The 16,931-nt window shown below is 40.6% G+C and overlaps 1 protein-coding gene across 1 annotated transcript; it reads left to right on the top strand.

Annotated features, from left to right (window-relative positions):
* The first annotated feature begins 3,426 nt into the window (after positions 1 to 3,426).
* On the top strand, positions 3,427 to 5,909 carry LOC107190079 (probable elongator complex protein 3). The gene is made up of 9 exons (XM_015578806.1): positions 3,427 to 3,555; positions 3,630 to 3,871; positions 3,973 to 4,176; positions 4,249 to 4,502; positions 4,573 to 4,762; positions 4,837 to 5,054; positions 5,165 to 5,425; positions 5,494 to 5,675; positions 5,800 to 5,909. Exons 1-9 carry the CDS (start codon positions 3,537 to 3,539, stop codon positions 5,883 to 5,885), a joined length of 1,656 nt encoding a protein of 551 aa, XP_015434292.1. The 5' UTR covers positions 3,427 to 3,536; the 3' UTR covers positions 5,886 to 5,909.
* The last annotated feature ends 11,022 nt before the right edge of the window (positions 5,910 to 16,931 follow it).

The raw sequence follows: 16,931 nt of genomic DNA, 5'->3' as shown, positions 1-16,931 counted from the left end.
ATCACGATCCACACATGTATTCCGAAAACGGACACACGCGACCGCATAATTTACCCACGCGCAATGATTACCGGGAAGCAGCTTGCAATCCGAAATCGAAACCTTACGGTAATCCGTATATCCACACCCTGAATTATACCTCTTCCCTGGCCACACAACTGATCCGTTACGCCCCGCAGCAAACAGTAACAGCATTTTGTTATTTTTTCATCAATCCGTCTCGACTTCTCTCTAAAATCATTTCCACAAAGACGAAGCTATTCAGAAGAAATTTCTAAAAAAAGAAAGATACCGATTATCCACGGCGATATGTGGTCCCGAGAATAATTTTTTTCCCGCCCCGAAGCATCAGGTTGTAGTCACGTTCTCTGTCTCCCCCTTACCATCCCTTCTCCTCCCTATATCTCACTCACTCCTGCCAACTGCGTGGCACTTCGCAGCGGCGTTCGACAGGACACACATGACATATCGGCCTACCTTGGGCGTGTGACACCGCGCGTCCGTCGAGATTCTCGGAATTTCAATACATCCTCCCGGCCCTCGATGTACCGTGTCGCGAGCGTAATTGGTCACTTTCGTCGGGGTGTTCGCTGGATCGGGAACAAACGTAGAATCAGTCTCTTTAGACCATCGCACGCGCCACGTCCTATTGTGTCGCAGCAATGCCACCGACTGGACTATTCTCTGTCTCTCGTCGTCGTTCAGCGCAAGAGGCGAACGAGGCGGAGGGCATGCGTTGGCCCACGAACGGAATCGATTGCACCGCTGTCGCCGCGCACATGCCGGGTGCCAGGCGACCGAGGGATGTGAATAGTGATGGGACCAATACCCTCGTGATACCAGGACCTTGAGAACGACCGTTTTATCAGCGACGATCAGGATATAGGTATATCCACGGGGTATCCCAAAATAGGTGTAAATCCTTGAAATTGGTGATTCCTCAGGTGATTTGAAACAATTTTTTCCTTAGCGAAAAAGTTCTCCGGGGCTTTGTTAATGAGATATTAACGAAAAATCCCGACCAATCGGAGCGCGAGTCTGCCGGCCGAGCATCCGCGGTAGCATTAGCTATGTACGCGCTGCGATTGTTAGCCAACACTACCGCGGGAGCTCGACTGGTAGACTCGCGCTGTGATTGGTCGAAGTTTTTCGTTGATATCTCGTTAACAAAACCTTATAGAACTTTTTCGCTAAGGAAAAAATTATTTCGAATCACCTCTTTCAAGGACTTACAACTATTTTGGGACACCTTGCATGTACAGGGTGTTTGTCTGATGGCGATAAAAAAAATCCTGTGAAGGTCATTTTAACGGTTTCTTCAAGGTCATCGTATTTTTTGGTATGTTAACATGTATTTTTTATAAGGCGATGTGGTAGTCTGCGTCAAGATGAGTTCAACGACCTACACGTCATTCATGTTGCACTGGTATAGTACCTCTAACGTAATCGGTATGTCAGCAAAGGGCCATAAATTAATTGAAAATAGTTTCATTTGTTGCAGAGTAAGCTTCCATTCAGGGTCTACTGTAAGAGTCCATGGTAAAATTACAGAAAAAAATTTGTTAGATATTTGTTTGTAATTAGTTATTGGGAAAGCAAATACGTAAGTCGTAATGAAAGTTTTCGAGGGCGCGGGAGCACGGAGTTCGTTGCGTTGAAGTTCACGGGAAAAGGATCGATCTCATCGCTAGAGGGGAACGGGAACGTAGTAGAGTGGGAACGATATAATACAGATCTACACTAATAGAGAAACACAATCAACAGGCCGTAGATATTATTACCGTGCCCTGTGTCACGAGTGACTTAAGAACTTCAAACCCCGAATTCTGATTTTCGATGAGAATTTTCAGGAAAGCGTTTATTTGGATCGCGAATTATATGTGGGCCGCAACAAACGCCCACGCATTCTCCTTCTCTGTCCCTCACGACCTACGTATATATTACACCTACGTTAAGCACCTGTTGTTCAAGAATTACGCTGTCCCCCTTAAAATTACCAGGCTTTACGCCTTGTATCAGCGCCGGATGAAGGGTGGGGGGGCTGTAACTCTGGGCCTTGTGTTCCAGGGGGGCCCCCGTTCTGAACCTTCCATTTCGTTATGATTAAATATTATTTAATTTTATTTAAAATACATTTCAATTTTTTAAGATTTATGTATATTGTTGTGTTGTATTACAAAAAATCAACCCTCTCCCTGCTTTTTAACCAAGAGGCTCCCGGATATCTGATAACCCTGGGCCACAAACAATCTTAATTCGAGCCTGCCTTGTATGTTGTAATTCGTCCATTTCTGTAAACTCAAATAGACACTTAACAGTTAGCGTCGTGGTAATTTTTTGATGATATTATTTAATGATTACCATTTGGTCATGAATTGTTTATTGCTTCTATTGCCAGCTGATAGAAAACACAATATGTAGATAGATATTTTATAATACATGTACTATTAACTATAATAATGTTTCGTTGTACTAATAATAATGCTCCGTTCTTATCCTTTCAGGTTCTGTTTCCGAAATCATCATACGAAGACATCTCTTCATTTGATGATCATATATGATGAGTTCACGCTTCACATGAACTTCATACGAAGATTTCTCTCATTTAATATGAAGTTCACGTGAAGACTTCTCTTCATATAAAGATCTTAGGGGCTGCTTCGATTAAATCAACAACTAGATTCGTTGGGGGAAATGTTGCAAAAAGCTCAAAGGGTGGGGCGGTGTAGGCGCGATGGGGGGTGGGTCTCCATTCGCAGCAACCTCCACGTGGTGAGACCTGAGCAATCATTATTATTTGGTATATAATTGGCCATCATAATCACCTACGAGTTGACGACTTATATAACAAATAGTATGAGCTAATTGGCTTGAGTTTGTAATAACTACTTATATTGAAATGAAGCATAATACGGAATGTCTAATTAATTATAACTAAAAATACCTAAAAGTATATAAATAATATATACACCGCACTTTCTAGATATGCGAATTAAACGCGATGTAACCTTACGTATTGTGCGTGGAAGCGAGCGAGGGGCATTCCCAGTGATCAAGTAACGAACCTGAAATTATCGAGTGTCTATTGTATACACTTGACACTGTAGTACGGGAGGTTGCATATCTCCAGGTGCTTTTAGTTCGTACCTCAAGGCACCAGAGGGTCAAAAATATATATGTAACCACAGACGAGATTTCATCCAATGTATTTTTCCGGTCCACTTTTCTGGGGTTACATTACCCCATTTCTATTTTAGTGTAACTATCCACCGTAAATTTACCGTTGTCATAACGTAGAGGTCACTAACATCACAGGCTTTTTAAGGTGTCGGAACTACAGTTTAGGTGGGCCGCCAATTCCCATAAGATGAAAGGTCTTATTCTTATACATCGTCGGTCATAACGAATGAAAACGTGCCGTGTCAATTGGGTTAACCTAAATATCTAAATATTTTCATAATAATAACAAAGTTTGATAAAACAAGGCATTGGTTAAACTCTCATTGTTTCTAGGATTATTTTTATAATATATCATCATGGTTCGAAAGAAAAAAGGTAAATAATGTCCTACGTGTAATTTGTTTAGGAAACAATTTACCATCTCGTTACTAACCCTTATGTATTATTAGAATACGACGAGAGTAAAGAGGAACGTATGGTTATGACAATCGGAGAAATTATACAGGAATTATTGAAAGCGCACAATGAAAACAGGGATGTGGATTTAAATAAATTAAAAACCCGAATCGCTTCGAAATATGGCCTAGACAGTTCACCCAGATTAGTTGACATCATAGCGGCTGTACCTTTGGAAGCTAGAAATATATTAGTACCAAAACTGAAGGCCAAACCTATTAGGACAGCTAGTGGAGTTAGTATTATAATATCTTATGGTTTACATAGAAGATCATAAATAGCAAAGCTATTGCTATATTATACTTGAGTTCATAATATATCCCATGATGTTTGTAGATAGCTGTAGTAGCTGTAATGTGTAAACCACACAGATGCCCCCATATTAACATGACAGGAAATATTTGTGTATATTGTCCTGGTGGACCAGATTCAGATTTTGAGTATTCAACACAATCATATACTGGTTACGAGCCTACATCCATGAGAGCCATTCGTGCAAGATACAATCCATTCTTGCAAACAAGGCATCGTATTGAACAGGTGAAATGAGGTGGATTACTTTTATTAGAATTAATGATACTTTCTTCACTTAGTTAAGATAATTCGTTACAGCTAAAACAATTAGGACACAGTGTAGATAAAATAGAATTTATTGTCATGGGGGGTACTTTCATGTCCCTACCAGAAGATTACAGAGATTACTTCATTCGAAATTTACATGATGCATTATCTGGACATGTTAGCAGTAATATTGACGAAGCAGTGAAATATTCTGAGAGAAGTCGAACAAAATGCATTGGTATTACCATAGAAACAAGGCCAGATTATTGCCTTAAGAAACATCTTTCTGACATGTTACGCTATGGGTATGTACACTCTAAAGTAGTTTTCAAAAAGATATAGGCAAAAGAAATTGCAAAAAATGATGTGTCACAGGTGTACTCGTTTAGAAATCGGTGTACAGTCTGTGTATGAAGATGTAGCAAGGGATACCAATAGGGGACACACTGTGCGTGCAGTGTGCGAGAGCTTTCAGATGTCCAAAGATGCTGGTTTTAAAGTAATAGCCCATATGATGCCAGATTTACCAAATGTGGATATCGAGAGGGATGTTAATCAATTCATTGTGCGTAATAGTTCTTATTAATGGATTATCTATTCAGTATGTTAAAAATTGTTTGGAGATTTCTGTATTCTTAGGAATTCTTCGAAAACCCTGCATTCAGGGCAGATGGTTTAAAAATTTATCCAACATTAGTTATTCGAGGCACAGGTTTGTACGAGCTGTGGAAAACTGGAAGATATAACAGCTACCCGCCTAGCGTTCTAATTGATCTTATAGCTCGTATATTGGCTCTTGTTCCGCCTTGGACTCGTGTTTATCGCGTGCAAAGGGATATACCTATGCCTTTAGTCAGGTACAAAATATTTTTCCAATCTGAAGAACTCGCATAAACATCTGCAGTCTGTTCGTTACAGTGTAAATATTTTATGGGCACACTTATTTCATTAAATATTCCATATACAGTTCTGGGGTAGAACATGGAAATCTGCGTGAACTAGCGCTGGCAAGAATGAAGGACTTAGGTACTGACTGTCGCGACGTGAGAACTCGGGAAGTAGGTATACAGGAAATTCATCATAAAGTGCAACCGTATGAAGTAGAATTGATACGGCGCGATTATGTTGCCAATGGTGGCTGGGAAACATTTTTATCCTACGAGGATCCTACACAGGATATTTTGGTCGGTTTGCTAAGATTGCGAAAATGTTCCAATGAAACTTTTAGGTAAACTATTCATTGAAAATCGCGCAGTGATTACATCGATTATTACAATAATTAATCGCATTCTACAGACCAGAACTTAAAGAGAAGTGCTCAATAGTAAGAGAGCTTCATGTATACGGCAGTGTGGTCCCTGTAAACGCTCGGGATCCCACAAAGTTTCAGCATCAAGGTTTTGGTATGTTATTAATGGAAGAAGCTGAGCGTATAGCGAAAGAGGAACATCAATCTCATAAAATTTCCGTCATATCAGGTAGAAACAGATATTTTCGAAGGAAACATTTACGAAAATATATTTATCGAAACATTCTACTCTAATTGAAATATGTAATATGATAACGAAGGTATTGTAAGAAAACTATTACATCTTTTTCCAGGCGTTGGAACGCGAAACTATTACAGAAAAATGGGATACGAACTCGACGGTCCGTATATGTCGAAAATGTTAATAAATTGCAAATAAACGGTGATTTACGTTTGTACAATACTAGCGCATTTATTTAATCGTCGTTACGAGCAATTATAACATTTATTTATGCACTAATATTCCAAAGCGATAAGAACATAGCTTCTTTTTGTTATAGTAAAATAAAGGTTATCGTTAATAGATTACGATTCATCGAGGATATAATCGGTAGGAACAGTATAATTAATGACAAAGTGGACTCTTCATAAACAATTTTTTATTAATACCTGTACACATGTTTCATTTTGATAGTACTGATAATTAATCTTTGAAAAATAATTGCTGAATTTTTTTTCATGAATTTAATGACTATGCTGACCCTTATCCCCAGGTATACATATATTATTGTACCGATACTTCAATTAGGCGACGGAAGAATTAACCATAGGACGCATAAAATCCATCCCCCACCTTTCCTTGCGCCACCTGCTGTCATGAGCCGGAGAGAGTAAACAAAAGCGAGTCGCATTCGTGACACCGCTGTCGATCGGCGAGCATCGTTTCACGCGCTCGGACGGGGACGGTTCACGTTTTGTGATGTCTGTTGTTTCAAATACGATTCGGTCACGGACGCGCGATTCGGCAGGAACGAATTACCGCGTGTGTGCTCAAGAGCCCAGCGTCCCTGCGGCCGGAACGAGGATGTCGTGCAAAGAATGGGTCGGTGAACGCTAGAAGACATTGTTTGGGTGAATCAAGGCGGTTCCTTGACGGACGAACGCGACTGAATTATCCTGGCGCCAAATCGTGACAAGGTGAGCGAAATTATCCCTTCCGACTAGCACCGTTTGGATAAATTAGGTTAGGTTGGTCGGTTGCGATATCCTGCGCACGTAAACCGCGTATCCTCGCGATGTGTGGCATTCCTTGTCGGGCTACTCCTTGACCGGTGATTTCCAAAGTTATGGGCGGCTTGTGTCGAAAAAACCGTACGTTGCGGTGATTGATTTCAGTTCTGTTGGGAAATTCAGTGTTTTCGGTGGTTGCACATTGCATGGTCAGCGAAGTGACGCTATGCATAACGAATACTCTGTGTTATGTAAACAAAAAGGGAAACTCCTCCGACATTTGCCTTTGCGATACACGTAATCCTGCGCCGTACCGTGTGCTTCGTTGTGCTCCTTTGCAATTTCTCGTTCTAACAATATATCTTCTAATGTCTGTCCCCAAAGTAACAGGTATTATGGAAAAAAAACAAAAGGTAGTGGGTGAATTATTTATGTTCATTTCGCGCAATGAATTATGGGTACAATTATAGATGACCAGAGACTTCGTTAACTTAACTTCATTATATTTCGTCGAGTCAGCGAAATTCTATAGTCGAGAAGATTGTGTTTGTTTTGCTGCACTTTGTCAGCCGGGAAAGATTATATAAAATCATCGAAATCCAATGCTGCACAGATAATGACAATGAGACTCGAAACGGTTCGTATTTTGTTTTTGTTTTTTTTATTATTTACGATGCTGCTTGTACGGTTAAAACTCCGTATATTCCCGTTTCAGTCTCGTTTCGTCAATCGCCATAATACCGAGTGTACACAATTTTCACGAGACTTTACCTGTTAAAACACGCTCGATGCAAAATAATCCCAATTTACATGAACAGGAAGTCGACTGAAATACACCCGAGGATTAATACGATAATTACTGCACAAGTAAAACATACATTTAAAAGTATAATAACTAGTAGTTGCATCATAGAGTTTTAAAAAAAAAATAACATTTCTCACAGTGAAGTCTCTCGAGCTCGAGGTGAAATAAATACTGAAAGTAAAGTACAGATAAGAATCGGCGGCGAAATCGTTAGCATGTTAAACTTTTAATCTCAAGGACCCTGGTTCGTACTTCGCATGAGAAGAAAATATTTTTTCACACGATCCTCTGCGGTCTATCCATTTATATTAATGTACACGTCTTCGAATACGTGTACATAATGTGATCCTTATATCATCGCGTTTAATTGGACAAATTCGGTGCAACCAAAAATTATCGTGTTCGTGTTACGTAATTCTATAATTCCCGATTGAAAAGCACGATAAGTGGTGGTGCTTACACACGATATGCATCGACGGGTGGCGAACCGCATGTTACGATCATCATTTCTCTCTCTCTCTCTCTCTGCAATGTGTATTACGAGTCGGTTTCGTGTGTCGCGCGCGCTCAGTGCTCTGTTGTTTCGCGACGGTTTGGCTTGACGTTCGCGCGATATATTCGCAAAGTGGCCGCGAGTCATGAATTCGTTTCTGACCGGCCAATTGGACGGACTCGCGATCTATAGTAAATATCCGGCTACTATTATTAAGTTTGTCCTTAACGATCGTTACGGGTATCGTCTCGCAACCATTAGCTCCCGTCGCACGAATGGCACCGGAGCCGTTCGCGGACTTCGCGAAGTTATCGGGTCGCGATCTTGTGACGACTTATGTGTGCTTGCGTCACGCGTGTTAAGTGTCTTCAGGATTCACGTGCAATACCGTCTATAGGAGGATAACCGTCGTCTGTGATCCTGAGTTTAAGACCATCGTTTCCCGAACTGTTTCGGTAAGCCACCTCTGGACAAGAGAAACCATCCAACTCAGCCTACCTTGGGATTTTTTATGTTTGTAGAACAGTTAGTGTACTGGACCCTATTGCTATCCGTCGAATACTATATAAACAGTTTCGATTTACTCGAGGTCAATAAACCAAAAACCACGTTTATTTCACGATGTGATTTCTGTACATTTTAACGTTTTTAAATTATATAAATAGAATACATAGTTCCCTAGTGAATGAGTGATGAGTCGGTAACATGTGGGACGTTACTATACGTAGTAAAAATCGTATGGTTGGGTATCGTACAGTATTTAACATAAAAAATTTCAAATTAATACTTCGGACGCCTGTGCATTTATAGAGCGATTTGGCTAGGGACGCAGGTACATCGCAGCGTCTTTTGACATCCACTCGCGGATATAAATCATCTAAACTCGGCATTGAACTTTCCACATTTCTACAAAAGCGTGTGTTCGAATCTATTCACGATATTGTACATCGGTTCTGCGTCTATGCGGCGTTTTTGTTAAAGTTTCTAGTTATTATTAATTATGCTGTTTACGTCAACGTGTCGTACACTTCGTATTCATAAATAAGAGCTTCTCTAGAGACGCTTGGTACGTGTCGAAGTAACCGTTTACATCGTTGTTTATTCAAATAACACGTTGGACACACAGGCAACAGACTTGTGTACCGGGAATTCTTGGTATCGGGTGTCGTGTCTGTCTGCATTACGCTAGATAAAGGTTCGCTATATCTGTACAATTTTAAAAGTGGAACAATGTACCACAATTAGGTCCACAAACCTGTTTGCTTACCTTCCCAAATAGCGACATCGTATTAGTTCAATGTATTGACACAGAGCGGGTATGGGGGGAGGGGTTACCATCGTTCGTAATATCCAAGAAACCCGAAAGATGGCAGCTACTTAGGTACAGTCATTTTTCGTGTCACCTCAGAGTCAATTCTAAAGAAAAATACACTTTTTTCCCGATGCTTATTTCTATGTAAGAAAAACTGGTTTCCTCGTTAGGTGTCTTATTTGTCACAGGTTTGAATGCACATCTCGGCATAAATCATGTGTAATACAAAACTTGACCAGAAAAAAAGGAAAAATACTTGAAATTATCAATTCATAAGAAGGTTCGACTCGTTACCAGCATTCGGGCTAGTATCTCCACCGATCGTACACATTACTCTTCTACACATTCGCGTATATTACCCGCGTCACCGCGATCCTCTTCGTTTTGTGCCGCTCTTCTTAGCCGTGTCCCCTCGGTATTATACACGATGCACGGGAATTTGCATGTTTGTTCAGTGAAGTAGCGCGTTACCGAGAATGCGTTATGCCTGCACGCCTACATCGCCGGCCGGATAAGACGTCGACATGTTACTCTTACAGCGAACATTGTCGGAAAGTGGGACACTCCTGGTTGACCATGAATTTTCTTGCTAAGCCCCGCGGATTTATGCTCGGGCGTCGGTCGTGTTGTGTTGCGCGCGGAATCTAGATGGAATTAATCTGAGATTAAACCGAACGGACACTGGCTGCCGCCATTTTCGAGTCTGAACCCTGTGTAACACAATTGGTAGAATTAGAAAAAAAATTTTTTTTTTTCAACTTTAGAAATGTGAATTATACGAAACAGAAATTAGGATTTTTAGACGATTTCCAATGAATTCTGAGCGTGTGATTAACTTGAGAACCGCTGCGCGTCAGGTAAATTCAAAGATCGATGGACATTATCCAATTGCTCGGCACAGATCGATACACATCGATACAACGGTGAAACTCAATTCCGTGACGAAATTGGAACGTCATGTTGATTGTTTCGTTGTGCAAAGAGTTATCGGAACTTTGCCGCCGCCACCGCCTCTCGTATGTCGCATAGCGCGGTCGTCGTTGACGGCCGACAAAACTGCGCGCACTGTTGCTACGTGACATTGGAATTCTTCTAACAACGTATTTACAGTGGTTTTTGCGACCCTTGTGAATGTCCTATGATAATAGAGAGAGATCGTAACCGTCGATTTCATTCACTCGTTCGTAAATTTCGAATTACCGATCACGAGGCGGCCGTGCGTGAAATGTAGATATGCGTAGAGAACTTGGAAACCTAACCTACATACGGCAGAGTTTCAAAACAAAAAGTGTCCTCGTAATATCATGCTTGATCTGCTACCATTTTCCATTAACACTAGAACTACCGACGATGAACGCATATTTCCTTCGATCGGTGAATAAACGTAAAAAACTTTTGAAAATTTAGAAATTTAGAAATTGAGAAACAACTGCATATTTAGTATCGAATCCTCTAATCGGTAATTACCCGGGCTCCAGTCCCAATTTTCGGTTCCTAATCCAGGTTTTACTATACATATACCGTGCTATTGTAGTTTAAATGCAACACGCAACGAGTTTCTCAAAACTATGTTACTATTATAAATGTTTTCAAGCGTTCCTTTCAACAACAAAAAAATAGGCGCGGCCATGAACGTCACGGTCAATTTCGCGGGATTTTCGCCCGTTTCCCAGGGATCGCTAATACTTAGGCATACCTTTCGGGCGGCAGTTTTATTAAATAATTTTTTACGAGAGTACACAAGCGGGTCGGACCGCCGTGCAATTTATCCAGCGCCGCGTATATTACCGTCCGCCGGGTAACTTCCAGCGATTAAAATATGCCACGCGAGAATTACATGCCACTACGTGCCTTGCAGACCCGGTTCCTAGTATCCGTCGCCAGAAAACATTATCGTCTCACGGGTCTTATCCCCAAACAGCGTTACCAGAAGATAGCTAAAACGTGAGTGACGTAAATAGGGAGCAGTAGAGAGAGGGTATATTTGTGTTGGGCTCGCGACGTGTCACTCTTTTATTCTATCACTCGTAACTTTGTAAATCATTTGAAAAGATGTCACTTTTTTTTTGGTCATCCTGAACCAAGTGTCGCCTACAATCATCGTCCTATTATGAAACGTGCTCAAAGGGTTAACGGCTTTATTAGGCAAGGAAAGAAAGCAAAATATATATATATATACGGGTGTGTAGAGTTTACCTAAATTTCGAAGTAACTGTAAAAATTTGTAATTACGTTTAAAAAGTTGAAATATGTTAAAATGATTACGAAAGATTTATACCGGAGGATACATGGCTCGAGGAGGACGCGAATTCCGTTCGATCGTGGGACAACGAAAATATACAAAACGATTCTGCCCCGAGGACGCAACCAGAGGAACACGTAATCGGTAATTCCGACTGCCTCCTCCTCTTATTAGCGGGCAGCATGCGTCGCACAGAACACAGACAAGGGCCAAGAGTCAACTGTGCAATTGACCGTCGCGCGCGCTCGCGGACGTGCGTTTCCGAGAAATGTCCTTCGAGTTATGGAACAAATGTCAGCAGATTAAAACAAAACGGGACTTTTGTTTACTGAATCTTTGCCAACGGACCATTTCGTTGGTCGAGATTGAAACTGATTTAACGTGTGCTCGCTGGAGCATATGCAGTTCGAGCGTTGCTTTGCGTTGCCCTTCCGTGCATTCGAGTGAACCAGTGGCTCATCCTTTTACAGTGAACAAAAAAAAAATGGGTTTATATGGTACAAACCCTTTCCGTGCAAATTTGACGCAGAAAACGAATTTTCGAGGATCTGAAGTATTTCTCCCTATAAGATTAAAAAAATCAAGGTGATCTTAAAATCTCTGAAATGTCTCATCCCACGAAAAAAGTACGTACCTTATAAGATGTGCCCTTTGATGCCATTTAAGTTCCACACCTCAAAATTTTCATAAAATGTACGGTTAAGTTTTTCGGAGTGATCGAGTTAGCTAAGACACCCTGTATATTACACGTATCAATATACATAATTTAATTTCACAGTTAACATAACAATTAATTTAACCTAACGGTCCTAGTGTTAAGAGAGAAAAACACTTTCAAAGTTTTGGTGTTAGGATTTAAAAGAATATTTATTATTTTCTCGGTTAAATTTTCTTTATATTACAGTGAAGTTGTATTCGTTGGACTAATTGAGACGTAGATGGATTAATTAAATTTTTTTTTGGAAAAATGGAGTTAGAAACAGTTAAGAACGTCGGGTGACGACTGGTCCCAATGACTAACTAGATATTGGAAGCACGTTGTGGATCGAATAAAATTAACGAGACGCCGATAAGAAGCCTGATGCGTGGGGTAAACACGATGGACACGACGCCCTAGCGACAGAACACAGTTCTTTTTCTTTTTTTCCCCTCGCTCGTCCCCGCGTGTTATGATACGTCGGTTCTCTCGAGTGCGCACGCCATTAGAAGACAGCACTCGACGGTACTTGGTCGGCTTCGAACGAGGACGCTGGGAAGAAGGAGGGTTCGTAACGTAGAAACAGAGCCCCTGGTGTACGTGTACTGGAAAGAACCGCGATAATCAGATGGAAGAATGAATCTACAACTAGGACAAATAAAAAAGAAAATAGTTGGGCACCTGGTAGCTCGATCATTAACCAGGTTCGAAGGTTTTTCTTTGCAAGCGATGTAGATACGTAGTCTGAAGTATCTATTCGGGGCAAGGAAGTGGTTTGTCTCCTAACTTATGTGACAACTGTCATACAACTTATCCACACTGCAAATGTAATAGAAGTCTCGTTGAAGTCGGTAAATGTTTACAATAAGGGAGAGCCACCTTCGATTTCGATGACTTTTCAATATGTTGCCAAGGTCGTCATCCTGAGTAGTGTTGTAAAGATTTTAGTTGGGGTCAATGAATCATTTTATTATTAATGTTATTAAAGTTTTATTTACAGCAGTCTATTTATATCTCAACCCTATATTGTCTACTGAGAAGCTGTTTCAGATCTGACAATAAAACAAAACAAACCCAAGTAACACCCCCACTAACCGTAAACAAAGAATGCTTCGTGTGAAAAAGAAAAATATGGAGATTGAACGAAAGATGGTATGTACGAGATTCTTGCTGTGAGAAGTGTAAATTCTTCGTTTCCTAAGGAAATATGGCGAACCTCGCGGAAAGAGGGTTAATTAGCGTACAAGGGTCTGTTGTTGCGCGAAATAAGAAAACATGTGAGGGGGGAAGGGTGTAGTTGTTTATTCCATACCCCAGGAAATCTAATAAGGGTGTGATGATTATCATAAACTCGCCGGATTTACACGGGGGTCCCACGATTCTTCCATTACTCGAACAAACACTTACATTAACATAAGTTTCATACAAACTTAATTAATCACGCGTTTCCTCTAAATATAGTCGTGCTCTTTTTTGTTCTCGCACGATAATTCATGCTCTTACGCGTCTCGTTTAATTACTCGAAATATGTATTCAACGGTTTTTTTTTTTCATCTAACCGATTTACGTCGAATTTGACATACCGATAAACAATGTTCGTGGATAAGGTGTGTACCAATAAGTGATCCATTATTATTTTGTCAAATTTAAAAGCCTACGGCTGTTTCGGTGTTATTTGCTCTCGTTCCTCGATATTCGCCGCCATTTTGAAAGAAGAAAATGACTGAAAGTTGTTTTAAATTTAAATCGTGTTACCTGTTTATCGAAAAGTCGAGTATTTATTATATAAAAATTGGTTTATCTTGTCGTAAAAAAATAGAATCACTCGGTTGTTCGAGCAGATTGCGCCATTTCATAAACTAAACATTAATAACATGTAGGTGTAATTCTAACCTTAAACAGTGCGATGTTCAAAGTAACCACAATGACGCAAGTCAGTCTATCCCATACGATTTGGGATAGATGGACCACATAGAATCGGTAGTCAAAACTTCGACCGAAACGTAAAATACCGGTATTATACCGATATTTTCGGTTGAACCTTCGCCCTATACATATAACCCTATGTAAGCCCTATCCTTTCGGAAACCGAAAAAGTACCGGTATTTATTTCGGTTTTCGGTAATATATCGGTTTTAGTATAGCTTTGATGGCATAATACCGGTATCAAAATCCTACCGGTTTAAGTCCCTGCGTGAATTGTCGAACAAATAGCTCCGAATCGTCGTTTCCAACCAGTCGGCGAATTAAATATCCAAGAGAAGGTTAGAGAGAGACGATAAATGTTTTCAGCCGTCCAGGTGAAAATCATGCGATGGTGAATAATGAGGTTCCCCTATCATTATTCGCCCCTTATCAATCGACCGCGGTTGATTGCATTATTTAAGACTTCGCGCCTCGTTAAAGCGGAAGGGGATTGTCGAGATTATCTGGCGGCCTGAAGCCGATGTCCTTGACTGATGCATTCTCGAGAGTGCAGCATTTTCATACCGAAGATACCGCGGCAACAGTTTAATCACGTTCCCTTCATCGATTTTACGTTACGTGACGCCGATAACGGTCGAGTCCCAGGTCCTCTCCCCGACTTTCTTTTTTTCCCATTCGTCGAGCGTTCCACTCGCGACACAATAGAAATTGCACGGACACCCGAAGAATTTCAATCTTTCGATGATTTTAACGTTACGCGTCGATCGAAACATCTGCGTTGACGATTAAAGGGTATTATTTCTCCCTAGATTTCTGACGTTCGGGCAAATTTCTACGTTTAAAAATAGCCTGTCAGAACCAACTCGTAAATTTCTGCTTGTTAACAATGTTATGAAATTAAAAGTGTGTATATTTCCGTAATCTTCGTTGGAGCTGTCGACTCGCTGCGTGTGTTTTTCATGCGTTTGCTTGTGCAATAAGTGCATAAATATTGCAGTCTATTTACTAGCGGGTGACGAATATCTGCATGCGAATATAGATTTCTTAGGATTATTTCGTAAAAAATAGAACCGGAGACACTGCAGAAATTGATTTCTTTCGTTAAAAACTCCGACAAGATTGAAGTAAAAACTTCATTGAATATTTATTTAAGATGATTTATTCTGTTGCGTTATGCGCTCTCGAATATGGTACGAATGTATAAAATACAGACTCATCTCGATTATCGTCTGGCTTATTCTTCACGATTATTGTCCAGGCGCGGACCAAATTTCGGGACGATAATCGAGAGGAGTCTTTACAGTCAATTTATTTCGAGCTACTTCAGGAAACCTTCGATACTCTGTGCGTTGAAGATTGTGAATTAAAAGATTGTGAATAATAATATTGAAATGTTTCGGTAGAAACTGGATTGGTCAAATCGTAGAAGTGACGCTACTGGCGACCATATTGTGGGTCGCTTGTGGCGCCATCTAGCTCGAGGGATTCGGAGTCCCTGAAATTAAAGAACAGAGGTTAGTTCACGCAACTCGACCAACTAATATCTCATTCTTCCTTGCAACTTAGAAAAAAGTATTACAGGAAAAAGATAAACAATTCAAAGGGGGACTATATTCCCACGGCAAAAACTGACGCACGTGTAATACGCGATTGCGCAACTTTCTTTTTTTACACAGAGATGATTCAATCCTCTCGTCATTACGCGAAAAAAAAAAGGCTATTACGATTAAATCGACAAAAAGTGAACGAGGGTTACATATTTCGTTGCATGCAACAGGATTAGAACCAAAATATCGTATCGTTGTCCTAACCCCGAAAATAAAATCCCATCTGTGTGCAATTAACAGGATTACGAAATGACAATAGGGAAACGAAATGAAAGGACCTTTCATGGTTCATTGGCACGCGTCGGTATTCTTATTGCATTCCATGGCGGCAGCTCCGGATACTGTTACTGCGGCTGCACAGACTAAACTATTCTACATCGTGCCTGGTAAACCTTGCACAATCCGGTATCCGATACTATTACATTTTTCTCGTTTCGTTCGCTAACCGCTGATCGCATTTAAACTTCCCTCGGATCATTTTCCTATTCCCGAATCGATTGTGTTCGAGGCATCCGAAACGAGATGTTTATTAGTCATTCGACTGAATTTAGCACGGCATTTATGAAAGCTTCAACGAGGTTACACGAGGTTTCACGAGGTAGGTACAAATACGTAACAGTTTAAATTCATTAAAACCGCGGTTTATTCATGAATATCGGAATGAAACAGAGCTAAATTCCCTCAGATCCGCCTGAAAATGGTCCACTGGGGCTCGGCGGCTGGTGTTAATGAAAAAATAACAGATTGATGATCGTTCGGTAACCGGTTCGTGGACGTGTTGCGTCACCGGTTCGTGTCGTTCGATGTAAGAGCGATTTTCATTCCGGATAATCGCAACGGTAATTATCGCATCGTGTTCCACGATACACTTGCACTGCTCCGGACACCCAAGGTCCCACCTCTTCGTTTCTCTCCCACCATCAATGAGAGCCAGAGACGTCGTTTTTCACGGTCGATGGGCTGTGCTTATGTTGGTAAACTTCAATTATAATGGAGATCACGTAAGAACTCGATTGAGTGATCGTTGAGTCGTCCCCGAAAAAAAAAAAAACACATACACATCCATTTTTACGGAGTTATTGTCATTCCCGGGGATCATTTTATACACATACATTACAAAATGATCCTTAAGTATGCCTTCAAAGAAATGTGAATAAAAAATATAATCCATCA

Source organism: Dufourea novaeangliae, unplaced genomic scaffold, assembly GCF_001272555.1.
Source record: "Dufourea novaeangliae isolate 0120121106 unplaced genomic scaffold, ASM127255v1 scaffold172, whole genome shotgun sequence".
Classification (NCBI taxonomy): Eukaryota; Metazoa; Arthropoda; class Insecta; order Hymenoptera; family Halictidae; genus Dufourea; species Dufourea novaeangliae.
The sequence above is the reverse complement of the archived record's forward strand: the minus strand, read 5'-3'. Positions and strand labels throughout refer to the sequence as shown.